Below are 25,677 nucleotides of genomic sequence, written 5' to 3'. Positions count from 1 at the left end.
ATATGGGAATTTCATTCAGCCACAGCAAATCCTCACTAGGTTTTAAATGGTATTAGACATTAGAAAATTCATTAGACATTCTCCCTAGCCACCACTGAATGAATTTGGAATGTATGCCAAATAATTGAGACTTGAATGATCAACTTATGGTCTAATGTCTCTCAACTTTCCTCACTGACAGATATGGCACCAAAGAACCCATATAAGAAGAAGGGATTTGAAAACTGTTCTGGAAAGTTTGTGCCACTTCATACATTTCCAAGAAAAGCCATAAAGTCAAAAGAGGGGCATCATGAAAATCCTACCAAGAACCAAACTGAAGTACAGGCAGATTGTGAAAAAGATTGCAAAAATCCCGAAGACAATCCTGAGGTGAAAAATTGTGCTGGAAAAAAATCATATGCAAGTGGCGACTGTGGAATGCGTACCTCCAAGCCTCTCATTGATCAACGGCAATCGTGTGTCAAAAAAACTACACACAGAAGAATGAATACGCATGAATGTAGTGAATGTGGGAAGAGTTTCAGAGACCGTTCAGTCCTTGTTGCTCACCAGTTTATACACACAGGGGAGAAACCACATGAATGTACTGAATGTGGGAAGTGTTTCAGGCAGATAGCACATCTTATTTCTCACCAGCGGACACACACAGGAGAGAGACCATATGCTTGTACTGAATGTGACAAAAAGTTCAGATACCGAACAAACCTCAGACATCACCGGCAAATACACACCGGAGAGAAGCCACATGCATGTAGTGAATGTGGTAAGACTTTCAGACATCAAACATACCTAATTTCACACCAGCGAATACACACTGGAGAAAGACCACATGCTTGTTCTGAGTGTGGTAAGACTTTCAGACAAATAGCACATCTTACTTCACACCAGCGGATACACACTGGAGAAAGTCCATACACCTGTAATGAATGTGGAAAATGTTTTAAACAGTCATCAAACCTGGCCACACACAAGAGATCACATAGTGCGGATAAACCATATGAATGCAATGACTGTGGAAAAAAGTTCAAAATGTCTTCTTTCCTGATCACTCACCAACGAATACACTCTGGAGATAGACCATATAAATGCAATGAATGTGGTAAAGGTTTCCGACGGTCATACCACCTTAAGTTGCACAGCTCAATACATACTGGAGATAAAGCCTATGAATGCAGTGAGTGTGGGAAGAGGTTCAACCAATCAACAAGCTTGGTCAAACACCAGGCGACACACACAACAGGTAAACCTTTTTCATGCCAGGATTGCTGGAGGACATTCACAGTGTATCAAGACCTTCTCAAGCACAAGCAGTTGCACTCTGAGGTTAAACCATATTGTTGTGATGTATGTGGGAAGAGGTTTTGCTGGCCCTCCTCCTTGAACTGTCACCAAAGAGTACATTCCAACAAAAATGCCTACATATGTAAGGAATGTGGGAAGAGTTTTAGCTGGTTGGCAGGACTGATCGGCCACCAGCGAATTCATACAGGTTTAAACCTCAGCACCTGTAACGAATGTGGTAAAAAATTCACCTCATTAGCAAACCTCAAAAAACACAAAGAAACGCACTCAGTGGAAAAGCCTTACAAATGTAAGGTGTGTGGCAAGTGCTTTAGCCGTTCTCCATACTTAAACCAACATCAAATAACACACAGTAGAGAAAAGCCATATGCATGCAGTGAATGTGGGAAATGTTTCAAAAGGACTAATGAACTTGTAAAACATGAAGGAATACATACCGGTGAAAAACCCTATAAATGCACTACATGTAATAAGACTTTTCGCCTCTCAGGCACTCTCACCAGTCATCTAAAAACACACACAAAAGAAAAGCCATACACTTGCGGTGAATGTGGGAAGAGCTTCCGTTGGTCTTCGTACTTGATGACTCATCAGCGAATGCACACAGGGGAAAAACCAAATACTTGCAATGTATGTGGAAGGGCTTTCAGTGCATCAACAAATCTAATAAGGCATAAGAGAATACACACTGGTGTAAGACAATATCCATGCAAAGAATGTTCACAGGGTTTCACACGGCTTGCCAACTTAATAAAACACATGAAAAAGCACACACAAAATATGTCCTGACTCAGGAATATGGTCTGCCTTTCCTTTTCTTTGCATATAAGCAAAAGGTCCAGCATGTGGCACACAACAGGGATACACAAAATCTCATTGTAATATATATTTACATATATGTGAAGGTGTTACACTACTGCTACCCACATCCAGTATAAAAGTGCTACTACCCAATCTGGCCCTGAGGCTGATAGAGGTGTTTGTAACAAAATTGATTGTTCACAATTAGTAATGGTTCTACCATGGTGTTTGGTCATTGTGCATGTAGACTGTACGCTGACATCAGTGAGAGGTTCAAGTGCAGAGTCATAAAAGTTTTAGTCTTACACTGGAAGTAGAAAGTTTAAAAGACTATGATATTCTACCTAGCATCATCATAACATACGTATTTTTAGAAGTAAGATCTATTCCCACCATTGCAAGTAATCATAAATATATCCAGCAAGGCTACCTTAATCATGAGGGAAGCCATTTTCATGCAAAGCATGTGGAAAGAGAATTATCCTTTAGGAATGCCCACTGATTTCTAATACAGCACATCACAGCTTTATTCATTTCAAATAAAGTAATAAGAAAGAAGAACAGCCTCACCACTGTCAAATCATGGAACGGGAAATAGAATAAAAACAGAGCAAACCTGTCCAAGTATTCAGCGAAATAGAAGGTAATTGTAAACAGTATTTCAGCAGCTGGTATCAAATAGATTTTTTGCAAGCAGAGAAACAGGAAAAACAACTCTTTAGTAAACTGGAGCAATAGAAAAAATACACCTGAAAAGCACAAGTGAACTAAAAAATACATGAAAACAATAGATACATGAAGCTACTCCAAGAATTGAACCCGGCAGCTTACAGACTAATAGTTGCAACCACAGGCTTTACTTTTTGCATGTAAAAGATCAGCAAGTCTAATAAATCCAGGATTTTCTTGCATAATGGGAAACTTGATTTCTGGATGACAAGTAGTCACTGCTGAATATTGTTATACAAGCAGATGTCACAAAGGAATACTATGTTTAACACATCTTTCATAGGAATAAACCAGAAGCTGCTACTTTGGACCAGGCTATGGCAACATGAATGTGGAACGCATCAACGTTTATATTTTTCATAAGAAGGAGAACATCGGTCTTGCTGCTCTGCTTGTTCCGGAGGTTGTCGCAAAGACAGAATGGGTTTCTGCTGCCATTTTGCCAGGGGCAATGGGTTATTGGCAATCTATTCTGGTTGAGAGAACTGAGAGATCTCCTGGTGCTCCACAGTTTAGGTCTGAATAACTATGGATGTTACCTATAAATGGGGGGGGTCTGCCCATGAATTGCCATAGGATTGTTATATTGCTGATTGGCTTGCTGTAGGCACACCATCCATCTCTAGATGGTATATATGATGTGCAAGCGCAGTGATGCAAGGATCTTTAGGATGAAAAGAAAGGTCCCTTTTTATGTTCATGGAGCACTTCAGAGGACAATGATTTAACTCTAGTTTTGATTGTGTATTTGTGGTCATGGAATATAGAAACACTCACATGCACAAAGCATGCTACATCCTGACTGTTTTCTCATAAGCTTGATATTTGGAGCCTCGGCACTGCCAAGATTAGATGCACAAAACCCAGCTCGTGCTCCGATCAATTTGTTAAGACCACACCATTCCATACAAATTCTTATAAAACACGTAATACCACTGTTCAACCATGGTTGATGTAACATCACCCATCCACGTGAAAAAGAAAGTTTGGTACCACAGAAGCTAACAGATAGTTTACTGTTTATGTTGGCCTAAAAAGAGAGTGATAAATACTAGATGGACACAAGACATGGCCTTGGTAGAGTCTTGTTATCTGTAAACCCAACAAATTCAAAGTTGTCTGGTAGACAACAGATTGTTTCCACTGGCCTAAATGGGAAACGTCCTTAACCAGGCGTCCTTAAGGACACAGATGTTTCCCACACAAGCGTAACCACCTATACAGTTAATATTACCATCCAATGACCAGTCTACCTATATTGAGCCGGGTACTATAGAGAAGGATGTGTAAAACAATTGTAAGTGTGTAGGAAATATCAGACTATCACTTCAGACCATTAAATAAGTTATATTGCATCCTGGGATCTGAGTGTGTGCCAAAAAGCATCTGTTAATCTTCACAAAAGATTAAACTCTGGTCCAGAAGTTGCAGACTGCACAAGACGACAATGGTGTCTGTTAATCTCGACAGCAGGAGTATTTCACCCCAGCCTTGAATGCTCTTTGGTGGTATCTGGTTGTGCAAAGGGTATAATTTACAACTGTGTACCCACAGCAAAGCATTTTGGGTTAAAGAGCTTATGTAGCTACAGACCCCAATGCTCCTACCAGAATGGATTCAAATGAAACATGGTAGTAAAACCACCTGCTTCGTGGAGGCCATGGTGTAGAATAGTCTGGACTTGCCACTGAGTTATCCACCAATCCATCTCTGATTCAGGAAGAATCTAAAGCCCTTCAGTTCAGACAGGAAGTTGTTGCTAGCAGGCTACTTTACTCCCTGACCTCCACAATCCTATGCATGAACATTGCACACTTCCAATCTCTGAACAAGGATTGCTATTCCACATGGTCCTACCAACTACAGCAGACTTTAGGCAAACTTTGCATGACTTGCAGCTTCACAAGGTCTGTGCTGAGATACCATGTTTCCATGAGCACAGAGGGTAAATTCACTGGCTCTCAATTCACCATTATTGATTATTGTACTTAGTTTACTGAAACAATCCTGACCATGATCCAGTTAACTCTGCAGGAAAAAAAGAAGTTTCAATTACATTCAGTTCATGGGTGATAAAAACATTGCCAGAAAACTAAACATTGTAGCAAGAAAGAAACCAAGAAATTTGTCTCTGGACATGGGATGACTGTTGTGAGAAGTACCTGGATATGTAATCCAATGTTGTCGATGTGGGATTAATCAAACATTGTGCATGTAAGAATTGATAAACACGCTACATTGTCGGTACAATATTATTCAAAATATTGTACATGTGAGCATAGATATACACTGCTCTTTCACCCAGTTTAAGTATTTCTCAAATACCACCAACCAAACAAGTATCTCAACTAAGAAATGCTGGGAAGTGACTAGTCTTATCAGATAAACAGGTTAAATAAACCATATCCCAGGAAATAGTTTGCACCGACAGTCAACATAGTGAAGAATTGAAGTGGTATTGCCACACAAGCAGTTGCATAGGTTACATGTTACTTATGTCTTCAATTTTTTCTTTTTTTACTCCCGTTTAGGCAATTAGCTATTAATAAATCAGAGTATGGTAATTTAGTAATGTTCTTAGTGTTTTTAACAAAGCCTACTGGAGACATGGCTGTTTGCAAGATCTGGGCCCCACTACGTTGCAGCCAGGAACCTGTGTTTCTCCAAGGTCACCTTATCCAGCATGGGCTTTAAAACAGAACATGATGATGGATCTCTGATTGTCTACTCCTCAGACCCTAGCGTCCTGGACCCCAGCCTTGCAGCAGAGCCATAGCACTTCCAGTTCAAAAAAATCAGAAAATTGAGCTACTGACACTGACACTTAGTTGAACACTTTCACTAATAGGGGATGCTATAATTACGTATTTATCCATTTATGTATTTGGGAATTTTGTGGAGCACTACTAACTTTTGTGGCCTTGAAGCACTTTTTTAGTGGGGGTACGTACAAATATTAAAAGGATCCCACTGATACAGGACCAAGTAGACCTTCAGGTAGGGATGGATCATGCCTAGTGATCTGGCAATGACTATGACCCAATCAAATGACTAAATCTTAAAGGTTGAGGATTATTAGGTGAGTGTGCACTTTGGACTGTACCTTCTTCTGTTCATTTTTGCACTCTTTGTCTTTCAGTTCTTTGTAGAGCACAATGTATTGGCAGTAAGGTGACGTGTAACCTTATACAACCAAATAAAATAATTTGCAATTATGACGTTTGTTAAAGGGCCATTTCTGTGCAAGTACTTTGCTTTTGTCATGCATGGTACCTTTGATCTATAGTGATACCTATTTATTCATTTGCTTTTTACAGTTCTCACAAAGTAGAGGTGCACCCTTCATAACTTATGTATGGTGAATGAAGAGCAACCTACAAGCATGTAAGGCATTGTATACAGTTTCTGAAGATTACAAACAGTAACTTTCTGCAATCACCTTTGACTGGTGAATCATTTGTAAAATTGATACATGGTGTTCTGTCATTAGCAGAATAACATTTAAAAACAACAACAAAACAATTGTTCAAGTCCTTATTCAAATGCATGGTCATTCTAAGGAACGTGCCAAAAGTGAGCATACATAGGTGTCTACAACTGGGCAAATTTGGGAAATTGGACATACATAGTTGTTCTGAAAGGCTAATTTATTCTTAATTCAGGTTGTATCCGGCAGTTGTAGAATATGTACTTCTCATTACTGTGGTGGTCATTACGACTTCGGTGGTCTTTTTCCAAGACCACCAAAGCCGCTGCCACCAACAGACAGTGCTGGCAGAATTAGGTAGGATTTCCGCACATTTGCAGGTGGAAATCTGAAGAGAGGCGGTTCTACCATTAGCACCGCCTTGCTAACAAGACTACGCCCGACGTATTAGGATAAGTAATAAGTAATACGGCATGGCGGAGTCCTGCTGGCGGTGGAAAACTTTAAGACCCATCCCCTCCCGAATGACCACCTTGCCGGAAAAGGTAAGTTGACCGTCTGAAATGGGGGGGGGTGTTGGATGCATGTGTGTGGTCTGGGTGTGTGTGTGTGTGCACGAATGGGTGTGTCTGGCTATATGTATGTGTGCGAATGGGAGTGTCTGGGTGTGTGTACGTGTGCAAATGGTGTCTGGGTGCGTGAATCGATGCAGTGTCTGGGTGTGTAAATGAATGTGGAGGAGGGGTGTGTGAATGGATGCAGTGGGGGGAGTGCATGAATGGGTGCAGAGAGGTGGAGAGTGTGAATGGATGCGGTTGGGGAAGTGCGTCAATGGATGCAGTGGGGAGTGGGGATGTGCATGATTGCGGAGGGGGTGCATATGTGTGAGGTGAGTGCCAGTGGGGGTATGTATATGGTTGTGTGCGGTTGGGTGGGGAGGGTGTGTGCATGTGCGTGGAAGTGGGGGAGGGTGGTTGCATGTGCGTGAACGTGGGGGAGGGTGCCAGCAACAGGATTGGAGATTCCTTTTGCTGGAAATCCATTATCGCCAGGGTTTTCATGGCGGTGCGACCACCATGGAAAGCCTGGCGGTCTGCCGGATCATTATACCACCAGCCGTCTCACGGCTGGCGCTGGGCCTGAGGTGCTCACCTCCGGCCCGCCGGTCCGACCGTCCTGGCGGTACGGATGGCGTTTTGGTGGTTTGGGGTCATATTATGGTGGTCTTCACCGCCGGCCTGGAGGCGGACTGACCACCACCGTGGTGGTCAGGTGACTGCCAAAAGCATAATGACCACCTATATGTGCAGTTGTACAGTGTCACATGCTATCTATTTCCATTGTTGACTGTGGGGAGAGGCTATGGTTCACGAGAGTTGAAGCCTAGAGTGGACGATGATGTCCCTCCCCACTGGTAGACAGTGGTAATATATTGTTTATTACTCTCAGCATGTTTGCATGTATGGTTTACACATGGCTGTTCTCTTATCTGCATTAGTTATAAAACAGGTATTTTATCAGAACTATAGCACATTCTCATTGCATCTGCCCACTGTGTGTGCAGTGAAGATCATGATGGGTGAGGTGGTAGTACCTTTATTGTGGTAGTTACATTGGATTTGACCGCTCCCTCCTCCCCAAGCGGCATGGCTGTCCAACCACGGCTGCACACAGTCTTTAGTTGTGCCCAGCGGGTTTGGACCACAGACCCAAAACACTCTCCATGCAGCCAGTTGCTATTATTCGCTGCACTTTAAAGACAAGCATTTGCAATGCAATAGGTTTCCCATTTGTGAGAGTTAGAGCTATTGGCATTGTAAGTGACAATGTTTTTTTACCTATGGGTTTTGGTTTGGTCTCCAAAACCACCCAAATTGCGATTTATAGCTCCGGTTACCACATGAATGTCAATTATGAGTTTTATGCCCAGTCTTCATAGGAGCATACAGCTATGGATGCAGTAAGCACCATAATCTGCATGTTATTACCCCCAGACCTATATTTGGGTGGTAATTTTTGCACCTGATAAACTGCGGTGCAATAAATATCACACTAATTACTGTGCCATTTGTAATGAGGGCCAAAGAGGTTTGACCTTGTCCACATGTTCCTTGAAAATATTTTTTTAAGTTACCAGCTAGTATTGAAGTGGCATTGTCAATGTCACTCTGACCTCAGTACACAGCTGTGTAGCTCCCTATACTGTAATGTGCATGCCTGTCTTTCACACATCCTTCTTCATCATGCTGCTATGCACTGTGCACCAAAACACGATAAGAGCACCTTCCAGGTCACTATGCATGACAGCAAAGCGCATCCTCCAGAGGATCACCGTCTACCAACCATGCAATCTCCCAAGGTGTAGCTTACTACCTGTACGAAAAAGCGTTTTGCAACCACATAGGACTATATAAAAGTTACAATATTTATATCCTACTTTCATGATATTTTCTAAAGGAAGGGAAAATATGTTACGTGTGGTATATATATAAAACTGTCACTCCAAACTAGTTTGACTCTTTTTGAAGGATTCACAGGAGTCAAATAAAAAGGGGCTGGTATTTAAATTTAACCATGAAACCTTGCTACATGGGGTTCATGCTTTGCAAGGTCAACATGCGTGGCCAAGGAGGACCCCCAGGGGAATGTGGGGCAGGGGCCATGGTGATCGCGGAACGGCATTGCCCCAAGGTGGAGAGAGCACTGATCATCGAGAACCGCAGCCTCTTCATCCCATCGACTACTGTAGGAACCTGTAACACAACGAGTGTGGCGGATATTAAGCACAGGTCTCTCTGGCCTGTTCCAGTAGTGAGTAGGTCGCCGGTTAGGCGGTCTTCTTCATAGACATGGAAAGTGGTAGTGACATGTGAGTATTAAGGGGTGAGTGGGGGAGTTCCCTTTACGGACTATGTGGTCTCACACACATTATAGTGTCATGCTTCATCATTTGACCACCTAGTCCCACCCAGGTAAGATGATACCACCTGGGCGGACTCAACCTTGTTGTTAAATGAACTCTGAGGGAGAGCTGAGATTGTATTTTTCTGGATAAAACAGAGATCCAGTTGAAGGGAAAATTGATACTAAAATTACCTCACAAATCACCTATGAGTTAATAGTTTAATGCAGGTGTTTGTTGGTAAGATCAAAAGCAGTATGTGGCAGACTTGAATATAATGGTTCAAGGTGCCTTATGAGGCCTGCGCCGAGCCTGGCAGCTGGAACGGGAGCTGCTTGGGGCAAGTATGTGGTGCTTTCCTATCCACGTCTGTAGTTTCGTTGCTGAACACATTTCATTCGCCCCTGTCCCGTTACCATCCAAGCTGACGTGGGGCCAAAGAGCTGGACGTGTAGTGGTGTGTGCACGTGCTTTCTCAAACTTCAATCTGAAGAAAATCTTTCTCTAGATCAGAAGTACGGGATGCAGCCTACGAGAAATTTAAATGCAAGGAGGGCAACCTTCTGCAACAAAAAATTCAGAAAAGTAGTGAAAATCGCATGAACAAAGGAACACGGCGATCTCTGAACAAAGGAAATGCACATTGTCCCCACTCACCTATGTTCCTAATGCTGCCAGCTGAGCCCCCCAAAAAATCACAACCTCAAAAGAAAAGAAAAAACAGCAATATTTAAAGAGAGGCTGTGGCGTAACATCCAGCACTGCCAACTTTGTAACTGGAGAGCTGGGTTTGAGTCTCAGCATCTCCTGTGCCTTAAAAAAAAGATTTGAAATACATTGAAATTGTTAACGCAGAGGAAACAAAAAGATAAATGCACAATGCCTGCAAATGAACTCCCATCAGTATAGAGGAAGCGACATGTCACCAAAAAAAAAACAACACAGAGACAGCAATACGTACATCAGAACACAAGGCAGGAAACAATAAAAAAAAAGAGTTCCACTAAACAACAGATAAACAGTTCAAAGCATAAGGAAACTGTAGATGGCTGGTGCGCCTCAGCCAAGAAAGGATGTGAGGTATCGGCTGTGCAAACCAGTTAGGACGCAGAAAAGAAGAGAGACACTGCAGTCAACCTATGGTAAGCAGCAGGCAGGATCAAAGCCCCTTTACTGAATACAGCAGGTCTTACAGACAGTGCATGCACACTGCCTAGTCTTGACCTAAAACACAGCCTTTTCAAACTAAGTACCCCCAAAATAAATATGTAACCACACAACAGGTACCATGTGTAGTATGGTCCTATATTACCATCCTGGGGGTTCTGATGACATTTACAAACCAATCTGCCATGGGTCCCACGGTGTATGAGGTCACCAGAACCCCCAGTACAGCAATATTGGGCTATATTGTGAGAAAGTAGCCTCTTTCTAGCCTTGTTACCCCCACTTTTGGCCTGTTTGTGAGTATATGTCAGGGTGTTTTCACTGTCTCACTGGGATCCTGCTAGCCAGGGCCCAGTGCTCATAGTGAAAACCCTATGTAGTCAGTATGTTTGTTATGTGTCACTGGGACCCTGCTAGCCAGGACCCCAGTGCTCATAAGTTTTCTGGCCTATATGTATGTGTTCCCTGTGTAGTGCCTAACTGTCTCACTGAGGCTCTGCTAACCAGAACCTCAGTGGTTATGCTCTCTCATTTCTTTCCAAATTGTCACTAACAGGCTAGTGACCAATTTTACCAATTTACATTGGCTTACTGGAACACCCTTATAATTCCCTAGTATATGGTACTGAGGTACCCAGGGTATTGGGGTTCCAGGAGATCCCTATGGGCTACAGCAATTCTTTTGCCACCCATAGGGAGCTCTGACAATTCTTACACAGGCCTGCCACTGCAGCCTGAGTGAAATAACGTCCACGTTATTTCACAGCCATTTACCACTGCACTTAAGTAACTTATAAGTCACCTATATGTCTAACCTTCACCTGGTGAAGGTTGGGTGCAAAGTTACTTAGTGTGTGGGCACCCTGGCACTAGCCAAGGTGCCCCCACATTGTTCAGGCCAAATTCCCAAGACTTTGTGAGTGCGGGGACACCATTACACGCGTGCACTATACATATGTCACTACATATGTACAGCGTCACAATGGTAACTCCGAACATGGCCATGTAACATGTCTAAGATCATGGAATTGTCACCCCAATGCCATTCTGGCATTGGGGAGACAATTCCATGATCCCCCGGGTCTAGCACAGGACCCGGGTACAGCCAAACTGCCTTTTCAGGGTTTGCATTCCAGCTGCTGCTGCTGCCAACCCCTCAGACAGGTTTCTGCCCCCCTGGGGTCCAGGCAGCCCTGGCCCAGGAAGGCAGAACAAAGGACTTCCTCAGAGAGAGGGTGTTACACCCTCTCCCTTTGGAAAAGGTGAGAAAGGCTGGGGAGGAGTAGCCTCCCCCAGCCTCTGGAAATGCTTTGATGGGCACAGATGCTGCCCATCTCTGCATAAGCCAGTCTACACCGGTTTAGGGATCCCCCAGCCCTGCTCTGGTGCGAAACTGGACAAAGGAAAGGGGAGTGGCCACTCCCCTGACCTGCACCTCCCAGGGGAGGTGCCCAGAGCTCCTCCAGTGTGCCCCAGACCTCTGCCATCTTGGAAACAGAGGTGTTGCTGGCACACTGGACTGCTCTGAGTGGCCAGTGCCAGCAGGTGACGTCAGAGACTCCTTCTGATAGGCTCTTACCTTTCTTACTAGCCTATCCTCCTTCCTAGGTAGCCAAACCTCCTTTTCTGGCTATTTAGGGTCTCTGCTTTGGGGAATTCTTCAGATACCGAATGCAAGAGCTCACCAGAGTTCCTCTGCATCTCCCTCTTCACCTTCTGCCAAAGGATCGACCGCTGACTGCTCAGGACGCCTGCAAAACCGCAACAAAGTAGCAAAGACAACTACTGCAACCTTGTATCGCTTCATCCTGCCGGCTTTCTCGACTGTTTCCTGGTGGTGCATGCTCTGGGGGTAGCCTGCCTCCTTCTTGCACCAGGAGCTCTGAAGAAATCTCCCGTGGGTCGACGGAATCTTCCCCCTGCAACCGCAGGCAACAAAAGACTGCATCACCGGTCCTCTGGGTCCCCTCTCAGCATGACGAGCGTGGTCCCTGGAACTCAGCAACTCTGTCCAAGTGACTCCCGCAGTCCAGTGACTCTTCAGTCCAAGTTTGGTGGAGGTAAGTCCTTGCCTCCCCATGTGCTAGACTGCATTGCTGGGTACCGCGTGATTTGCAGCTCCTCCGGCTCCTGTGCACTCTTCCAGGATTTCCTTCGTGCACAGCCAAGCCTGGGTACCCGACACTCTAACCTGCAGTGCACAACCTTCTGAGTTGTCCTCCGGCGTTGTGGGACTCCCTTTTGTGTCTTCGGGTGGACTCCAGTTCACTCCTCTTCTAAGTTCCTGTTCCGGTACTTCTGCAGGTGCTGCCTGCTTCTGTGAGGGCTCCCTCACTTGCTGGGCGCCCCATCTGTCTCCTCATCCAAGTGGCGACATCCTGGTCCCTCCTGGGCCACAGCAGCATCCAAAAACCCTAACCGCGACCCTTGCAGCTAGCAAGGCTTGTTTGCGGTCTTTCTACGTGGGAACACCTCTGCAAGCTTCTTCACGACGTGGGACATCCATCCTCCAAAGGAGAAGTTCCTAGTCCTCTTCGTTCTTGCAGAACACCAAGCTTCTTCCACCCGGTGGCAGCTTCCTTGCATCCTCAGCTGGCATTTCTTGGGCATCTGCCCACTCTCGACACTGTCACGACCCTTGGACTTGGTCCCTTTGTCTTACAGGTACTCAGGTCCGGAAATCCACTGTGGTTGCTTTGCTGGTGTTGGTTTTCCTTGCAGAATCCCCCTATCACGACTTCTGTGCTCTCTGGGGGTTGTAGGTGCACTTTACACCTACCTTACAGGATCTTAGGGTGGGCTATTTTTCTAACCCTCACTGTTTTCTTACAGTCCCAGAGACCCTCTACAAGCTCACATAGGTTTGGGGTCCATTCGTGGTTCGCATTCCACTTTTGGAGTATATGGTTTGTGTTGCCCCTATACCTATGTGCTCCTTTTGCAATCTTTTGTAACTTTACACTGCTTGCATTACTTCCTTTTGCTATTACTGCATATTTTTGGTATTGTGTACATATATCTTGTGTATATTTGGCATCCTCATACTGAGGGTACTCACTGAGATACTTTTGGCATATTGTCATAAAAATAAAGTACCTTTATTTTTAGTATATCTGTGTATTGTGTTTTCTTATGATATTGTGCATATGACACCAGTGGTATAGTAGGAGCTTTGCATGTCTCCTAGTTCAGCCTAAGCTGCTCTGCTATAGCTACCTTCTATCAGCCTAAGCTGCTAGAAACACCTCTTCTACACTAATAACGGATAACTGGACCTGGTACAGAGTGTAAGTACCCCTTGGTACCCACTACAACTCTTATGTATTACACACACGCACACACTGTAGGAAGCTGGCCTGGCTTATAGTGGGTACCTAGTGGTACTTACACCTTGTGCCAGTTCCAATTATCCCTTATTAGTAGATTAGTAGTGTTCAAGCTTAGGCTGATAGAGGTAGCTATAGCAAAGCAGCTTAGGCTGAACTAGGAGACATGCAAAGCTCCTACTAAACACACAGAGTTACTAAAAGTAAAGTTACTTTATTTTAGTGACAATATGCTAAAAGTATCTCAGAGGATATACTCCCTTACGAAGTAAGTATTATACACAAAATATACACACAAACCAAAATCAGATAAGTAAACAGAAAAGTAGTGCAAACACTGTAGAACACAACAGAATGCAATAGGAGACAATAGGCCTAGGGGCAACAAAAACCATATACTCCAAAAGTAGAATGCGAACCACAAATGAACCACAGGCCTAGTGTAGTGTGTAGAGGTTCGCTGGGAGTGTAAGAAAACACTAAGGGTGTCCAAGATACCCCATCCCAAGACCCTGAATAGTAGGAGTAAAGTTACCCTACTACCCCAGAAAGACAGTAAAGTCGAGATAGGGGATTCTGCAAAGACAACAACTGACTGCAAAGCACTGAAGATGGATTCCAGGACCTAAGGACCTGCAAAGGAAGGGGACCAAGTCCAAGAGTCATGCAAGTGTCCAGCGGGGGCAGGAGCCCACTAAACCCCGGATGAAGGTGCAAAAGGGCTGCCTCCGGGTGGAAGAAGCAGAAGATTCTGCAACAACAGGCTAGCAGGATCCCAGTGACACATATCAAACACACTGACAACATAGGGTTTCCACTATGAGCACTGGGGCCCTGGCTAGAAGGATCCCAGTGAAACAGTATAAACACCCTGACATATACTCACAAACAGGCCAAAAGTGGGGGTAACAAGGCTAGAAAGAGGCTACTTTCCTACACACACACACTAGTAAATGACAGAACTAACAAAAACACCCTCAATCTCTCTAAAACCAGTAAATTCTAGCCATTACAAAAGTAACACCCCATCTTCACACACAAAACATCTGCCCTACTCTACAGACAGTAACACAACTTCTAAGTCCAAGACATTCTACCCACAACAAACCCTCCCCCTCCAATCTCTCCTGCAACAAGAAACACCACCCTCAACTATTAAAAGTAACAAAAAAAAAGTCTGCCATGCAGTTACCTTTATTTATGAAGTTTTGTCAGTCTCTTTTTCACCTCTGCCTTACTGGCCATCGTCTTCACCTGATAAAAGAGCATCCAGTGGGTGTGGTGACAGATATTTCTGGACACAACTTTGGGAGGTGAAGCAGTGGCACTGCTACAGTCACTCATTGGCTGGTATGTGTCACTGGTTTATTGTTGGTGTTTCCAATGCACCTCTAGTTCCTCCATATGTCTGGTGAAGGTGGTGTCAGTCCCCAGGATTTTGTCATGTCTCAGTTATGACACTATTTTTAGCTGTTGTGCTACCTATCCGCCTATGCCTGGTCCGCCACAGCAGAGCCCCTGATGCTTCATCAAGAGGGAAAAAGGCACAAATTAGTGGTACCCATCACAGTAAGCATGTGTGTTTATAAAACCACACAACACTACTGTTCAGTATTTTTACCCTATACGTCCCACATCCTTTGAAAGATGTTTCCTTGGTCAGAGTTGGGATCACTGGAGTCTCCAGCTGGGGCTAGAGTAAACTAGAGTTAAAGAAGGTGTTTCATTGTATGGTTAGAGTAAGAGTAAGGAAATATGTGGATTAACTCTAGGTTGTGTTAGGTAAGGGTTGGAATCATGGAAAGTGTAAGTCATGGTATAAAGGATGGAGTAAGTACCTTTATAAGAAAGTGCAGAAGAAGGGTGTCACTTAAACTAATACTTAGTTACACCCTCCGTCCACAAAATTGCGAATGCACAACATTGTGTTAGGGAAAAAGAGTTACATAGGGAGGTTAATGTCAAAGAAGGAATATCAGAGGTTAGGCATAATGTATGTTTGATAGTGACGTTTGTACCTCTCCATTTTTCTATTTTCAGTAGACCTACATATTAGCCACAAGTTTCATATGTCTACATAAAACTACCCTAAGAATGAAAGATGTATATTATCCTTCTGCTTCTTCTCTCCAATCCACTAAACATAATTACTTCTAGCTAATGGTACCTAAAAGCAATTAAGTTCCTGCAGCGGGTGAAAGGAGCAATACTCTGCTCTTCAGGCAGACCCACCGCCCCCTACAGTGAGACCGTGTGCTGTGGCTGCTGAGCAGTGTTATCACACTCCAGAGTGGCAATGGCATATGTTTTTCTGCCTTTATTTAACTTTTTAAAACTTCTCCAGCTCAACTGAGAGAATGTAGCAAAAATATGAAAAAAGTGACCTTGAGAAGCACAGGGCTTTGCAGTTTCAATAGAAGAACAGCGTTGTACAAGAAACAGGCCGTGGGGGTGTGGCTACAGCTAGGACCCATGGGTCCTCATTGAGCTCCAGCAGACTTGGTTTCAGCCTGAGCGGACTGGGGCGAATGACGAGGTCCTGAGGGAAGCAGCCTTACAGATCAGAATAGGTGGAGCAGTGGGTCGCTCCCTCCACTGCCGGAATTAAGAGTTCTTGATCTAGAAGGGCTTGATCTCAGTTCTGCTGGGCCTAAGAATAAGAAAGGGTTTTTGCCTGAGGGCACCTCTTGATGGTAAAGAGAAGACAGATGAGGAAGCAGGATAGTCAACAACTGTGGGCCTTGTTGAGATGAGGGACAACTTGTGACTTATTGCAACAAATTACAGCTTTGGCCTAGAAGATCAATGCTGCATTTAGAGGTTTCTGACCGGGTGGGTTCATGATATATCCCTGAGGTGTATGCACTGAGTACACCGGGGGGCTAGATCGATTGTAAGGATGTTCATAGTCATGCAGTGTTCGCCAATGTGCCTCTGTTTGCAGCTTCTGGGTCCCTCCCTTGATGTGTCATGTGGAATAGTTATTATTTGCTGTTTTCTACAGGTGAAATAGAGACCCCACAGTTTTATAATGGTGATAGCTATCACTAAGGCACTGGTGACCCAAAATATTAAAGACCTCGTGGGCTCTCAAAGACCTCAGTCGCAGCATCCTGATTTGATGGACCAGGCTGGACACTCCAGCTCAAACACGTCACAGACAAGCACTGAAGGTGAGATGGTGGCAGTGGCCACGGAACTATATGGTCATCACTTGAAAGACAAAAAGGACATGAGCAGTCCTTAGACAAGCTTTTGCTTACTCAATTTCTGATATGGACCACACACCAAAAGTAGAAAATAGAGGGTACAAGTGGAAGTGACGGTAGGTGATGAAGCACATGAGAGAGACGAGCTGGAAACAAGAGTAGAACTACAAAAAAGGTGCCAACCTTTAATTGACAAGGTGGATGATGGAGAAAACAGTTCGCAATGGAATAATCTGAGATTTAAGGGTATTCTCAAAACAGCTGCAGCCCAAGAGCTGTAACAATATGTGTAAGACCTGTTTCAATCCTTACTTGAGAGATTGGAAGAATCTGCAGTAGAGCTTGACAGAGCCCACAGGCTTTTCAGTTTACTAGATTAAGAATAAGCGGACTACTGATGTACTCACTGGATTACTATATTAAAAAAGGAAGAACTCATGAAAGTGGCCAGACAAACTGATTCAATAGTGTTCAGAGGGTCCACAATCTACCTCTTTCAAGATGCTTCTACCTTAACGATGGCAAAGAGGAAAGCCCAAAAAATAGTGACAGATCACATAAGAGCCCAACATATTTATCACAGATGGGAATATCAATTTAAACTACTATTTGGAATCAACGATAAACCGGTCTTGATCTCCACTAAACAGGAAGCGGTTGAGCTGCTAAGTTTAAAAGGAGAACAAGGAAACACTTGTCAAATGACAGTTGGGCAACAACAAGCTTAGAGATGGCATCACTCTACAAGATCGAGAAGGTGAGAGGTGGATAAAAGACACCTGATACGTTACTGGCGAATTAAGTAGGTGTAGGAAAGTACCATCTTGCCTGGCATGTTACCCCCATTTTTCACTGTATATATGTTGTTTTAGTTGTATGTGTCACTGGGACCCTGGTAACCCAGGGCCCCAGTGCTCATAAGTGTGCCTGAATGTGTTACCTGTGTAGTGACTAACTGTCTCACTGAGGCTCTGCTAATCAGAACCTCAGTGGTTATGCTCTCTCATTTCTTTCCAAATTGTCACTGACAGGCTAGTGACCATTTTTACCAATTTACATTGGCTTACTGGAACACCCTTATAATTCCCTAGTATATGGTACTGAGGTACCCAGGGTATTGGGGTTCCAGGAGATCCCTATGGGCTGCAGCATTTCTTTTGCCACCCATAGGGAGCTCTGACAATTCTTACACAGGCCTGCCACTGCAGCCTGAGTGAAATAACGTCCACGTTATTTCACAGCCATTTTACACTGCACTTAAGTAACTTATAAGTCACCTATATGTCTAACCTTTACCTGGTAAAGGTTAGGTGCAAAGTTACTTAGTGTGAGGGCACCCTGGCACTAGCCAAGGTGCCCCCACATTGTTCAGAGCCAATTCACTGAACTTTGTGAGTGCGGGGACACCATTACACGCGTGCACTACATATAGGTCACTACCTATATGTAGCTTCACCATGGTAACTCCGAATATGGCCATGTAACATGTCTATGATCATGGAATTGCCCCCTCTATGCCATCCTGGCATTGTTGGTACAATTCCATGATCCCAGTGGTCTGTAGCACAGACCCTGGTACTGCCAGACTGCCCTTCCTGGGGTTTCACTGCAGCTGCTGCTGCTGCCAACCCCTCAGACAGGCAGCTGCCCTCCTGGGGTCCAGCCAGGCCTGGCCCAGGATGGCATAACAAAGAACTTCCTCTGAGAGAGGGTGTGACACCCTCTCCCTTTGGAAAATGGTGTGAAGGCAGGGGAGGAGTACCCTCCCCCAGCCTCTGGAAATGCTTTGTTGGGCACAGATGTGCCCAATTCTGCATAAGCCAGTCTACACCGGTTCAGGGACCCCTTAGCCCCTGCTCTGGCGCGAAACTGGACAAAGGAAAGGGGAGTGACCACTCCCCTGACCTGCACCTCCCCTGGTAGGTGTCCAGAGCTCCTCCAGTGTGCTCCAGACCTCTGCCATCTTGGAAACAGATGTGCTGCTGGCACACTGGACTGCTCTGAGTGGCCAGTGCCACCAGGAGATGTCAGAGACTCCTGCTGATAGGCTCCTTCAGGTGTTAGTAGCCTTTCCTCTCTCCTAGGTAGCCAAACCCTCTTTTCTGGCTATTTAGGGTCTCTGTCTCTGGGGAAACTTTAGATAACGAATGCATGAGCTCAGCCGAGTTCCTCTGCATCTCTCTCTTCACCTTCTGATAAGGAATCGACCGCTGACCGCGCTGGAAGCCTGCAAACCTGCAACATAGTAGCAAAGACGACTACTGCAACTCTGTAACGCTGATCCTGCCGCCTTCTCGACTGTTTTCCTGCTTGTGCATGCTGTGGGGGTAGTCTGCCTCCTCTCTGCACCAGAAGCTCCGAAGAAATCTCCCGTGGGTCGACGGAATCTTCCCCCTGCAACCGCAGGCACCAAAAAGCTGCATTACCGGTCCCTTGGGTCTCCTCTCAGTACGACGAGCGAGGTCCCTCGAATCCAGCGACGCTGTCCAAGTGACCCCCACAGTCCAGTGACTCTTCAGCCCAAGTTTGGTGGAGGTAAGTCCTTGCCTCACCTCGCTGGGCTGCATTGCTGGGAACCGCGACTTTGCAGCTACTCCGGCCCCTGTGCACTTCCGGCAGAAATCCTTCGTGCACAGCCAAGCCTGGGTCCACGGCACTCTAACCTGCATTGCACGACTTTCTAAGTTGGTCTCCGGCGACGTGGGACTCCTTTGTGCAACTCCGGTGAGCACCGTTTCACGCATCCTCGTAGTGCCTGTTTCTGGCACTTCTCCGGGTGCTACCTGCTTCAGTGAGGGCTCTTTGTCTTGCTCGACGACCCTCTCTCTGCAGGTCCAATTTGCGACCTCCTGGTCCCTCCTGGGCCCCAGCAGCGTCCAAAAACGCCAAACGCACGATTTGCGTGTAGCAAGGCTTGTTGGCGTCCTTCCGGCAGGAAAACACTTCTGCACGACTCTCCAAGGCGAGAGGGATCCGTCCACCAAAGGGGAAGTCTCTAGCCCTTTTCGTTCCTGCAGAAACCTCAGCTTCTTCTGTCCAGTCGAAGCTTCTTTGCACCCGCAGCTGGCATTTCCTGGGCATCTGCCCATCTCCGACTTGCTTGTGACTTTTGGACTTGGTCCCCTTGTTCCACAGGTACCCTAGATTGGAAATCCACAGTTGTTGCATTGCTGGTTTGTGTCTTTCCTGCATTATTCCTCTAACACGACTCTTTTGTCCTTAGGGGAACTTTAGTGCACTTTGCACTCACTTTTCAGGGTCTTGGGGAGGGTTATTTTTCTAACTCTCACTATTTTCTAATAGTCCCAGCGACCCTCTACAAGGTCACATAGGTTTGGGGTCCATTCGTGGTTCGCATTCCACTTTTGGAGTATATGGTTTGTGTTGCCCCTATCCCTATGTTTCCCCCTTGCATCCTATTGTAACTATACATTGTTTGTACTGTTTTCTAAGACTATACTGCATATTTTTGCTATTGTGTATATATATCTTGTGTATATTTCCTATCCTCTCACTGAGGGTACACTCTAAGATACTTTGGCATATTGTCATAAAAATAAAGTACCTTTATTTTTAGTATAACTGTGTATTGTGTTTTCTTATGATATTGTGCATATGACACTAAGTGGTACTGTAGTAGCTTCACACGTCTCCTAGTTCAGCCTAAGCTGCTCTGCTAAGCTACCATTATCTATCAGCCTAAGCTGCTAGACACCCTATACACTAATAAGGGATAACTGGGCCTGGTGCAAGGTGCAAGTACCCCTTGGTACTCACTACAAGCCAGTCCAGCCTCCTACATTGGTGGCAGCGGTGGGATCTGAACCCACGAGCATAGGGATCCTAAACCTGGAGCTGCCAGGAGATTAGTGATTCCTCAGGAGTACAGAAAGTTCCTCCTAACACTGGCACATGACATTCCCCTAGCTGGGCACCTGGGTCAAATGAAAACTTGGGACAGATTGGTTCCATTGTTTCATTGGCCTAGGATGTCTGAGGACACAAAGGAATTTTGTAAGTCCTGTGAAACCTGTCAAGCCAGTGGCAAGACAGGTGGCACTCCAAAGGCACCCCTTATCCCACTGCCTGTGGTTGGGGTTCCCTTTGAAAGGGTAGGGGTTGACATAGTTGGCCCCCTTGACCCTCCTACTGCTTCAGGCAATAGGTTTATCTTGGTGGTAGTGGACCATGCCACAAGATATCCTGAAGCTATTCCTTTAAGGACCACTACAGCTCCTGCAGTGGCAAATGCCCTCCTGGGAATATTTTCCAGGGTGGGCTTCCCAAAGGAAGTAGTATCAGACAGAGGAAGCAATTTCATGTCTGCATACTTAAAGGCCATGTGGAAGGAGTGTGGTGTAACTTACAAGTTCACAACACCCTATCATCCACAAACAAATGGACTGGTGGAGAGATTTAATAAAACTCTCAAAGGCATGATTATGGGACTCCCTGAAAAACTCCGCAGGAGATGGGATATCCTTCTACCATGCCTCCTTTTTGCCTACAGGGAGGTACCCCAGAAAGGAGTGGGCTTCAGCCCCTTTGAACTTCTTTTTCGACACCCTGTTAGGGGTCCACTCACACTTGTAAAGGAGGGTTGGGAACAACCTTTAAAAGCTCCTAAGCAGGATATTGTGGATTATGTACTTGGCCTCAGATCAAGGATGGCTGAGTACATGAAAAAGGCCAGTAAAAACCTTCAGGCCAGCCAAGAGCTCCAGAAGCAATGGCATGATCAGAAGGCTGTTTTGGTTCAGTACCAACCAGGGCAGAAAGTGTGGGTCTTGGAGCCTGTGGCCCCAAGAGCACTCCAAGATAAATGGAGTGGACCCCACACAATTGTTGAAAAGAAGGGTGAAGTCACCTACTTGGTTGACTTAGGCACTGCCAGGAGTCCCCTTAGGGTGCTCCATGTCAACCGCCTGAAACCCTACTATGACAGGGCTGATCTCACCCTGCTCATGGCAACTGATGAGGGACAGGAAGAAGACAGTGATCCTCTACCTGATCTCTTCTCTTCCACAGAACAAGATGCTCTTGTGGAAGGTGTAGTTTTGGCTGATTGTCTTACTGCTGAGCAGAAAGATAATTGCATAAATCTCCTAGGACAATTTTCAGAACTCTTCTCCATTGTGCCAGGCACCACTTCTTGGTGTGAGCACACTATAGATACTGGAGACAGTTTACCTGTCAAAAGTAAGATCTATAGGCAGCCTGACCATGTCAGGGACTGCATAAAGCAAGAAGTTCAGAAAATGTTGGAACTAGGAGTGGTTGAGCACTCTGACAGTCCATGGGCTTCTCCTGTGGTACTGGTACCAAAACCCAATTCTAAAGATGGAAAGAAGGAAATGAGGTTTTGTGTAGACTATAGAGGTCTCAACTTGGTAACCAAAACTGATGCTCACCCTATACCCAGGGCAGATGAGCTCATAGATACACTGGCATCTGCCAAGTATCTAAGCACTTTTGATTTGACTGCAGGGTATTGGCAGATCAAATTGTCAGAAGATGCTAAACCTAAGACTGCATTTTCTACCATTGGAGGACATTACCAGTTTACTGTAATGCCTTTTGGTTTGAAAAATGCACCTGCCACTTTTCAGAGGTTGGTGAACACAGTCCTGCAAGGGCTGGAAGCTTTCAGTGCAGCATATTTGGACGATATAGCTGTCTTTAGCTCCAGCTGGGATGATCACCTGGTCCACCTATGGAAAGTTTTGGAGGCCCTGCAAAAGGCAGGCCTCACTATCAAGGCTTCAAAGTGCCAGATAGGGCAGGGTAAGGTGGTTTATATGGGACACCTTGTTGGTGGGGAACAGATTGCACCAATTCAGGGGAAAATCCAAACTATTATTGATTGGGTTCCCCCTACCACTCAGACTCAGGTGAGAGCCTTCCTAGGCCTCACTGGGTATTACAGGAGGTTCATTAAGAACTATGGCTCCATTGCAGCCCCTCTTAATGACCTCACATCCAAGAAAATGCCTAAAAAGTTATTATGGACAGCAAGCTGTCAGAAAGCTTTTGAGGAGCTGAAGCAGACCATGTGCTCTGCACCTGTCCTGAAAAGCCCTTGTTACTCTAAAAAATTCTATGTCCAAACTGATGCATCTGAATTAGGAGTAGGGGCAGTCCTATCACAACTTAATTCTGAGGGCCAGGATCAACCTGTTGCTTTTATTAGTAGAAGGTTGACCCCTAGAGAAAAGCGTTGGTCTGCCATTGAGAGGGAGGCCTTTGCTGTGGTCTGGGCTCTGAAGAAGTTGAGGCCATACCTGTTTGGCACTCACTTCATTGTTCAAACAGACCACAAACCTCTACTTTGGCTAAAACAAATGAAAGGTGAAAATCCTAAATTGTTGAGGTGGTCCATATCCCTACAGGGAATGGACTATACAGTGGAGCATAGACCTGGGAGTAGCCACTCCAATGCAGATGGACTCTCCAGATATTTCCACTTAGACAATGAAGACTCATCAGGTAATGGCTAGTCTTATTGTCCTTCGTTTGGGGGGGGGGGGGTTGTGTAGGAAAGTACCATCTTGCCTGGCATGTTACCCCCATTTTTCACTGTATATATGTTGTTTTAGTTGTATGTGTCACTGGGACCCTGGTAACCCAGGGCCCCAGTGCTCATAAGTGTGCCTGAATGTGTTACCTGTGTAGTGACTAACTGTCTCACTGAGGCTCTGCTAATCAGAACCTCAGTGGTTATGCTCTCTCATTTCTTTCCAAATTGTCACTGACAGGCTAGTGACCATTTTTACCAATTTACATTGGCTTACTGGAACACCCTTATAATTCCCTAGTATATGGTACTGTGGTACCCAGGGTATTGGGGTTCCAGGAGATCCCTATGGGCTGCAGCATTTCTTTTGCCACCCATAGGGAGCTCTGACAATTCTTACACAGGCCTGCCACTGCAGCCTGAGTGAAATAACGTCCACGTTATTTCACAGCCATTTTACACTGCACTTAAGTAACTTATAAGTCACCTATATGTCTAACCTTTACCTGGTAAAGGTTAGGTGCAAAGTTACTTAGTGTGAGGGCACCCTGGCACTAGCCAAGGTGCCCCCACATTGTTCAGAGCCAATTCACTGAACTTTGTGAGTGCGGGGACACCATTACACGCGTGCACTACATATAGGTCACTACCTATATGTAGCTTCACCATGGTAACTCCGAATATGGCCATGTAACATGTCTATGATCATGGAATTGCCCCCTCTATGCCATCCTGGCATTGTTGGTACAATTCCATGATCCCAGTGGTCTGTAGCACAGACCCTGGTACTGCCAGACTGCCCTTCCTGGGGTTTCACTGCAGCTGCTGCTGCTGCCAACCCCTCAGACAGGCAGCTGCCCTCCTGGGGTCCAGCCAGGCCTGGCCCAGGATGGCATAACAAAGAACTTCCTCTGAGAGAGGGTGTGACACCCTCTCCCTTTGGAAAATGGTGTGAAGGCAGGGGAGGAGTAGCCTCCCCCAGCCTCTGGAAATGCTTTGTTGGGCACAGATGTGCCCAATTCTGCATAAGCCAGTCTACACCGGTTCAGGGACCCCTTAGCCCCTGCTCTGGCGCGAAACTGGACAAAGGAAAGGGGAGTGACCACTCCCCTGACCTGCACCTCCCCTGGGAGGTGTCCAGAGCTCCTCCAGTGTGCTCCAGACCTCTGCCATCTTGGAAACAGAGGTGCTGCTGGCACACTGGACTGCTCTGAGTGGCCAGTGCCACCAGGTGACGTCAGAGACTCCTGCTGATAGGCTCCTTCAGGTGTTAGTAGCCTTTCCTCTCTCCTAGGTAGCCAAACCCTCTTTTCTGGCTATTTAGGGTCTCTGTTTCTGGGGAAACTTTAGATAACGAATGCATGAGCTCAGCCGAGTTCCTCTGCATCTCTCTCTTCACCTTCTGATAAGGAATCGACCGCTGACCGCGCTGGAAGCCTGCAAACCTGCAACATAGTAGCAAAGACGACTACTGCAACTCTGTAACGCTGATCCTGCCGCCTTCTCGACTGTTTTCCTGCTTGTGCATGCTGTGGGGGTAGTCTGCCTCCTCTCTGCACCAGAAGCTCCGAAGAAATCTCCCGTGGGTCGACGGAATCTTCCCCCTGCAACCGCAGGCACCAAAAAGCTGCATTACCGGTCCCTTGGGTCTCCTCTCAGTACGACGAGCGAGGTCCCTCGAATCCAGCGACGCTGTCCAAGTGACCCCCACAGTCCAGTGACTCTTCAGCCCAAGTTTGGTGGAGGTAAGTCCTTGCCTCACCTCGCTGGGCTGCATTGCTGGGAACCGCGACTTTGCAGCTACTCCGGCCCCTGTGCACTTCCGGCGGAAATCCTTCGTGCACAGCCAAGCCTGGGTCCACGGCACTCTAACCTGCATTGCACGACTTTCTAAGTTGGTCTCCGGCGACGTGGGACTCCTTTGTGCAACTCCGGCGAGCACCGTTTCACGCATCCTTGTAGTGCCTGTTTCTGGCACTTCTCCAGGTGCTACCTGCTTCAGTGAGGGCTCTTTATCTTGCTCGACGTCCCCTCTCTCTGCAGGTCCAATTTGCGACCTCCTGGTCCCTCCTGGGCCCCAGCAGCGTCCAAAAACGCCAAACGCACGATTTGCGTGTAGCAAGGCTTGTTGGCGTCCTTCCGGCGGGAAAACACTTCTGCACGACTCTCCAAGGCGAGAGGGATCCGTCCACCAAAGGGGAAGTCTCTAGCCCTTTTCGTTCCTGCAGAAACCTCAGCTTCTTCTGTCCAGTCGAAGCTTCTTTGCACCCGCAGCTGGCATTTCCTGGGCATCTGCC

The 25,677-nt window shown here is 46.0% G+C and overlaps 1 protein-coding gene across 2 annotated transcripts in view; it reads left to right on the top strand.

Annotated features, from left to right (window-relative positions):
- LOC138251138 (zinc finger protein 271-like) overlaps window positions 1–6,048 on the top strand; it is a 134,760-nt gene extending 128,712 nt beyond the window's left edge. Inside the window, exon 2 of one of the 2 annotated variants that reach the window (XM_069205625.1) lies at window positions 182–6,048. In XM_069205625.1, coding sequence (XP_069061726.1) covers window positions 182–2,094 — 1,913 coding nt within the window. In that variant the 3' untranslated portion in view covers window positions 2,095–6,048. The remainder of the gene's footprint in view (window positions 1–181) is intronic. The other variant, XM_069205629.1, reaches the window with a different exon arrangement.
- Window positions 6,049–25,677: the final 19,629 nt, after the last annotated feature.

This window comes from Pleurodeles waltl, chromosome 1_2 (genome assembly GCF_031143425.1).
Source record: "Pleurodeles waltl isolate 20211129_DDA chromosome 1_2, aPleWal1.hap1.20221129, whole genome shotgun sequence".
Classification (NCBI taxonomy): Eukaryota; Metazoa; Chordata; class Amphibia; order Caudata; family Salamandridae; genus Pleurodeles; species Pleurodeles waltl.
Note: the sequence above shows the minus strand (reverse complement) of the source record. Positions and strands in the feature narration are given on the sequence as shown.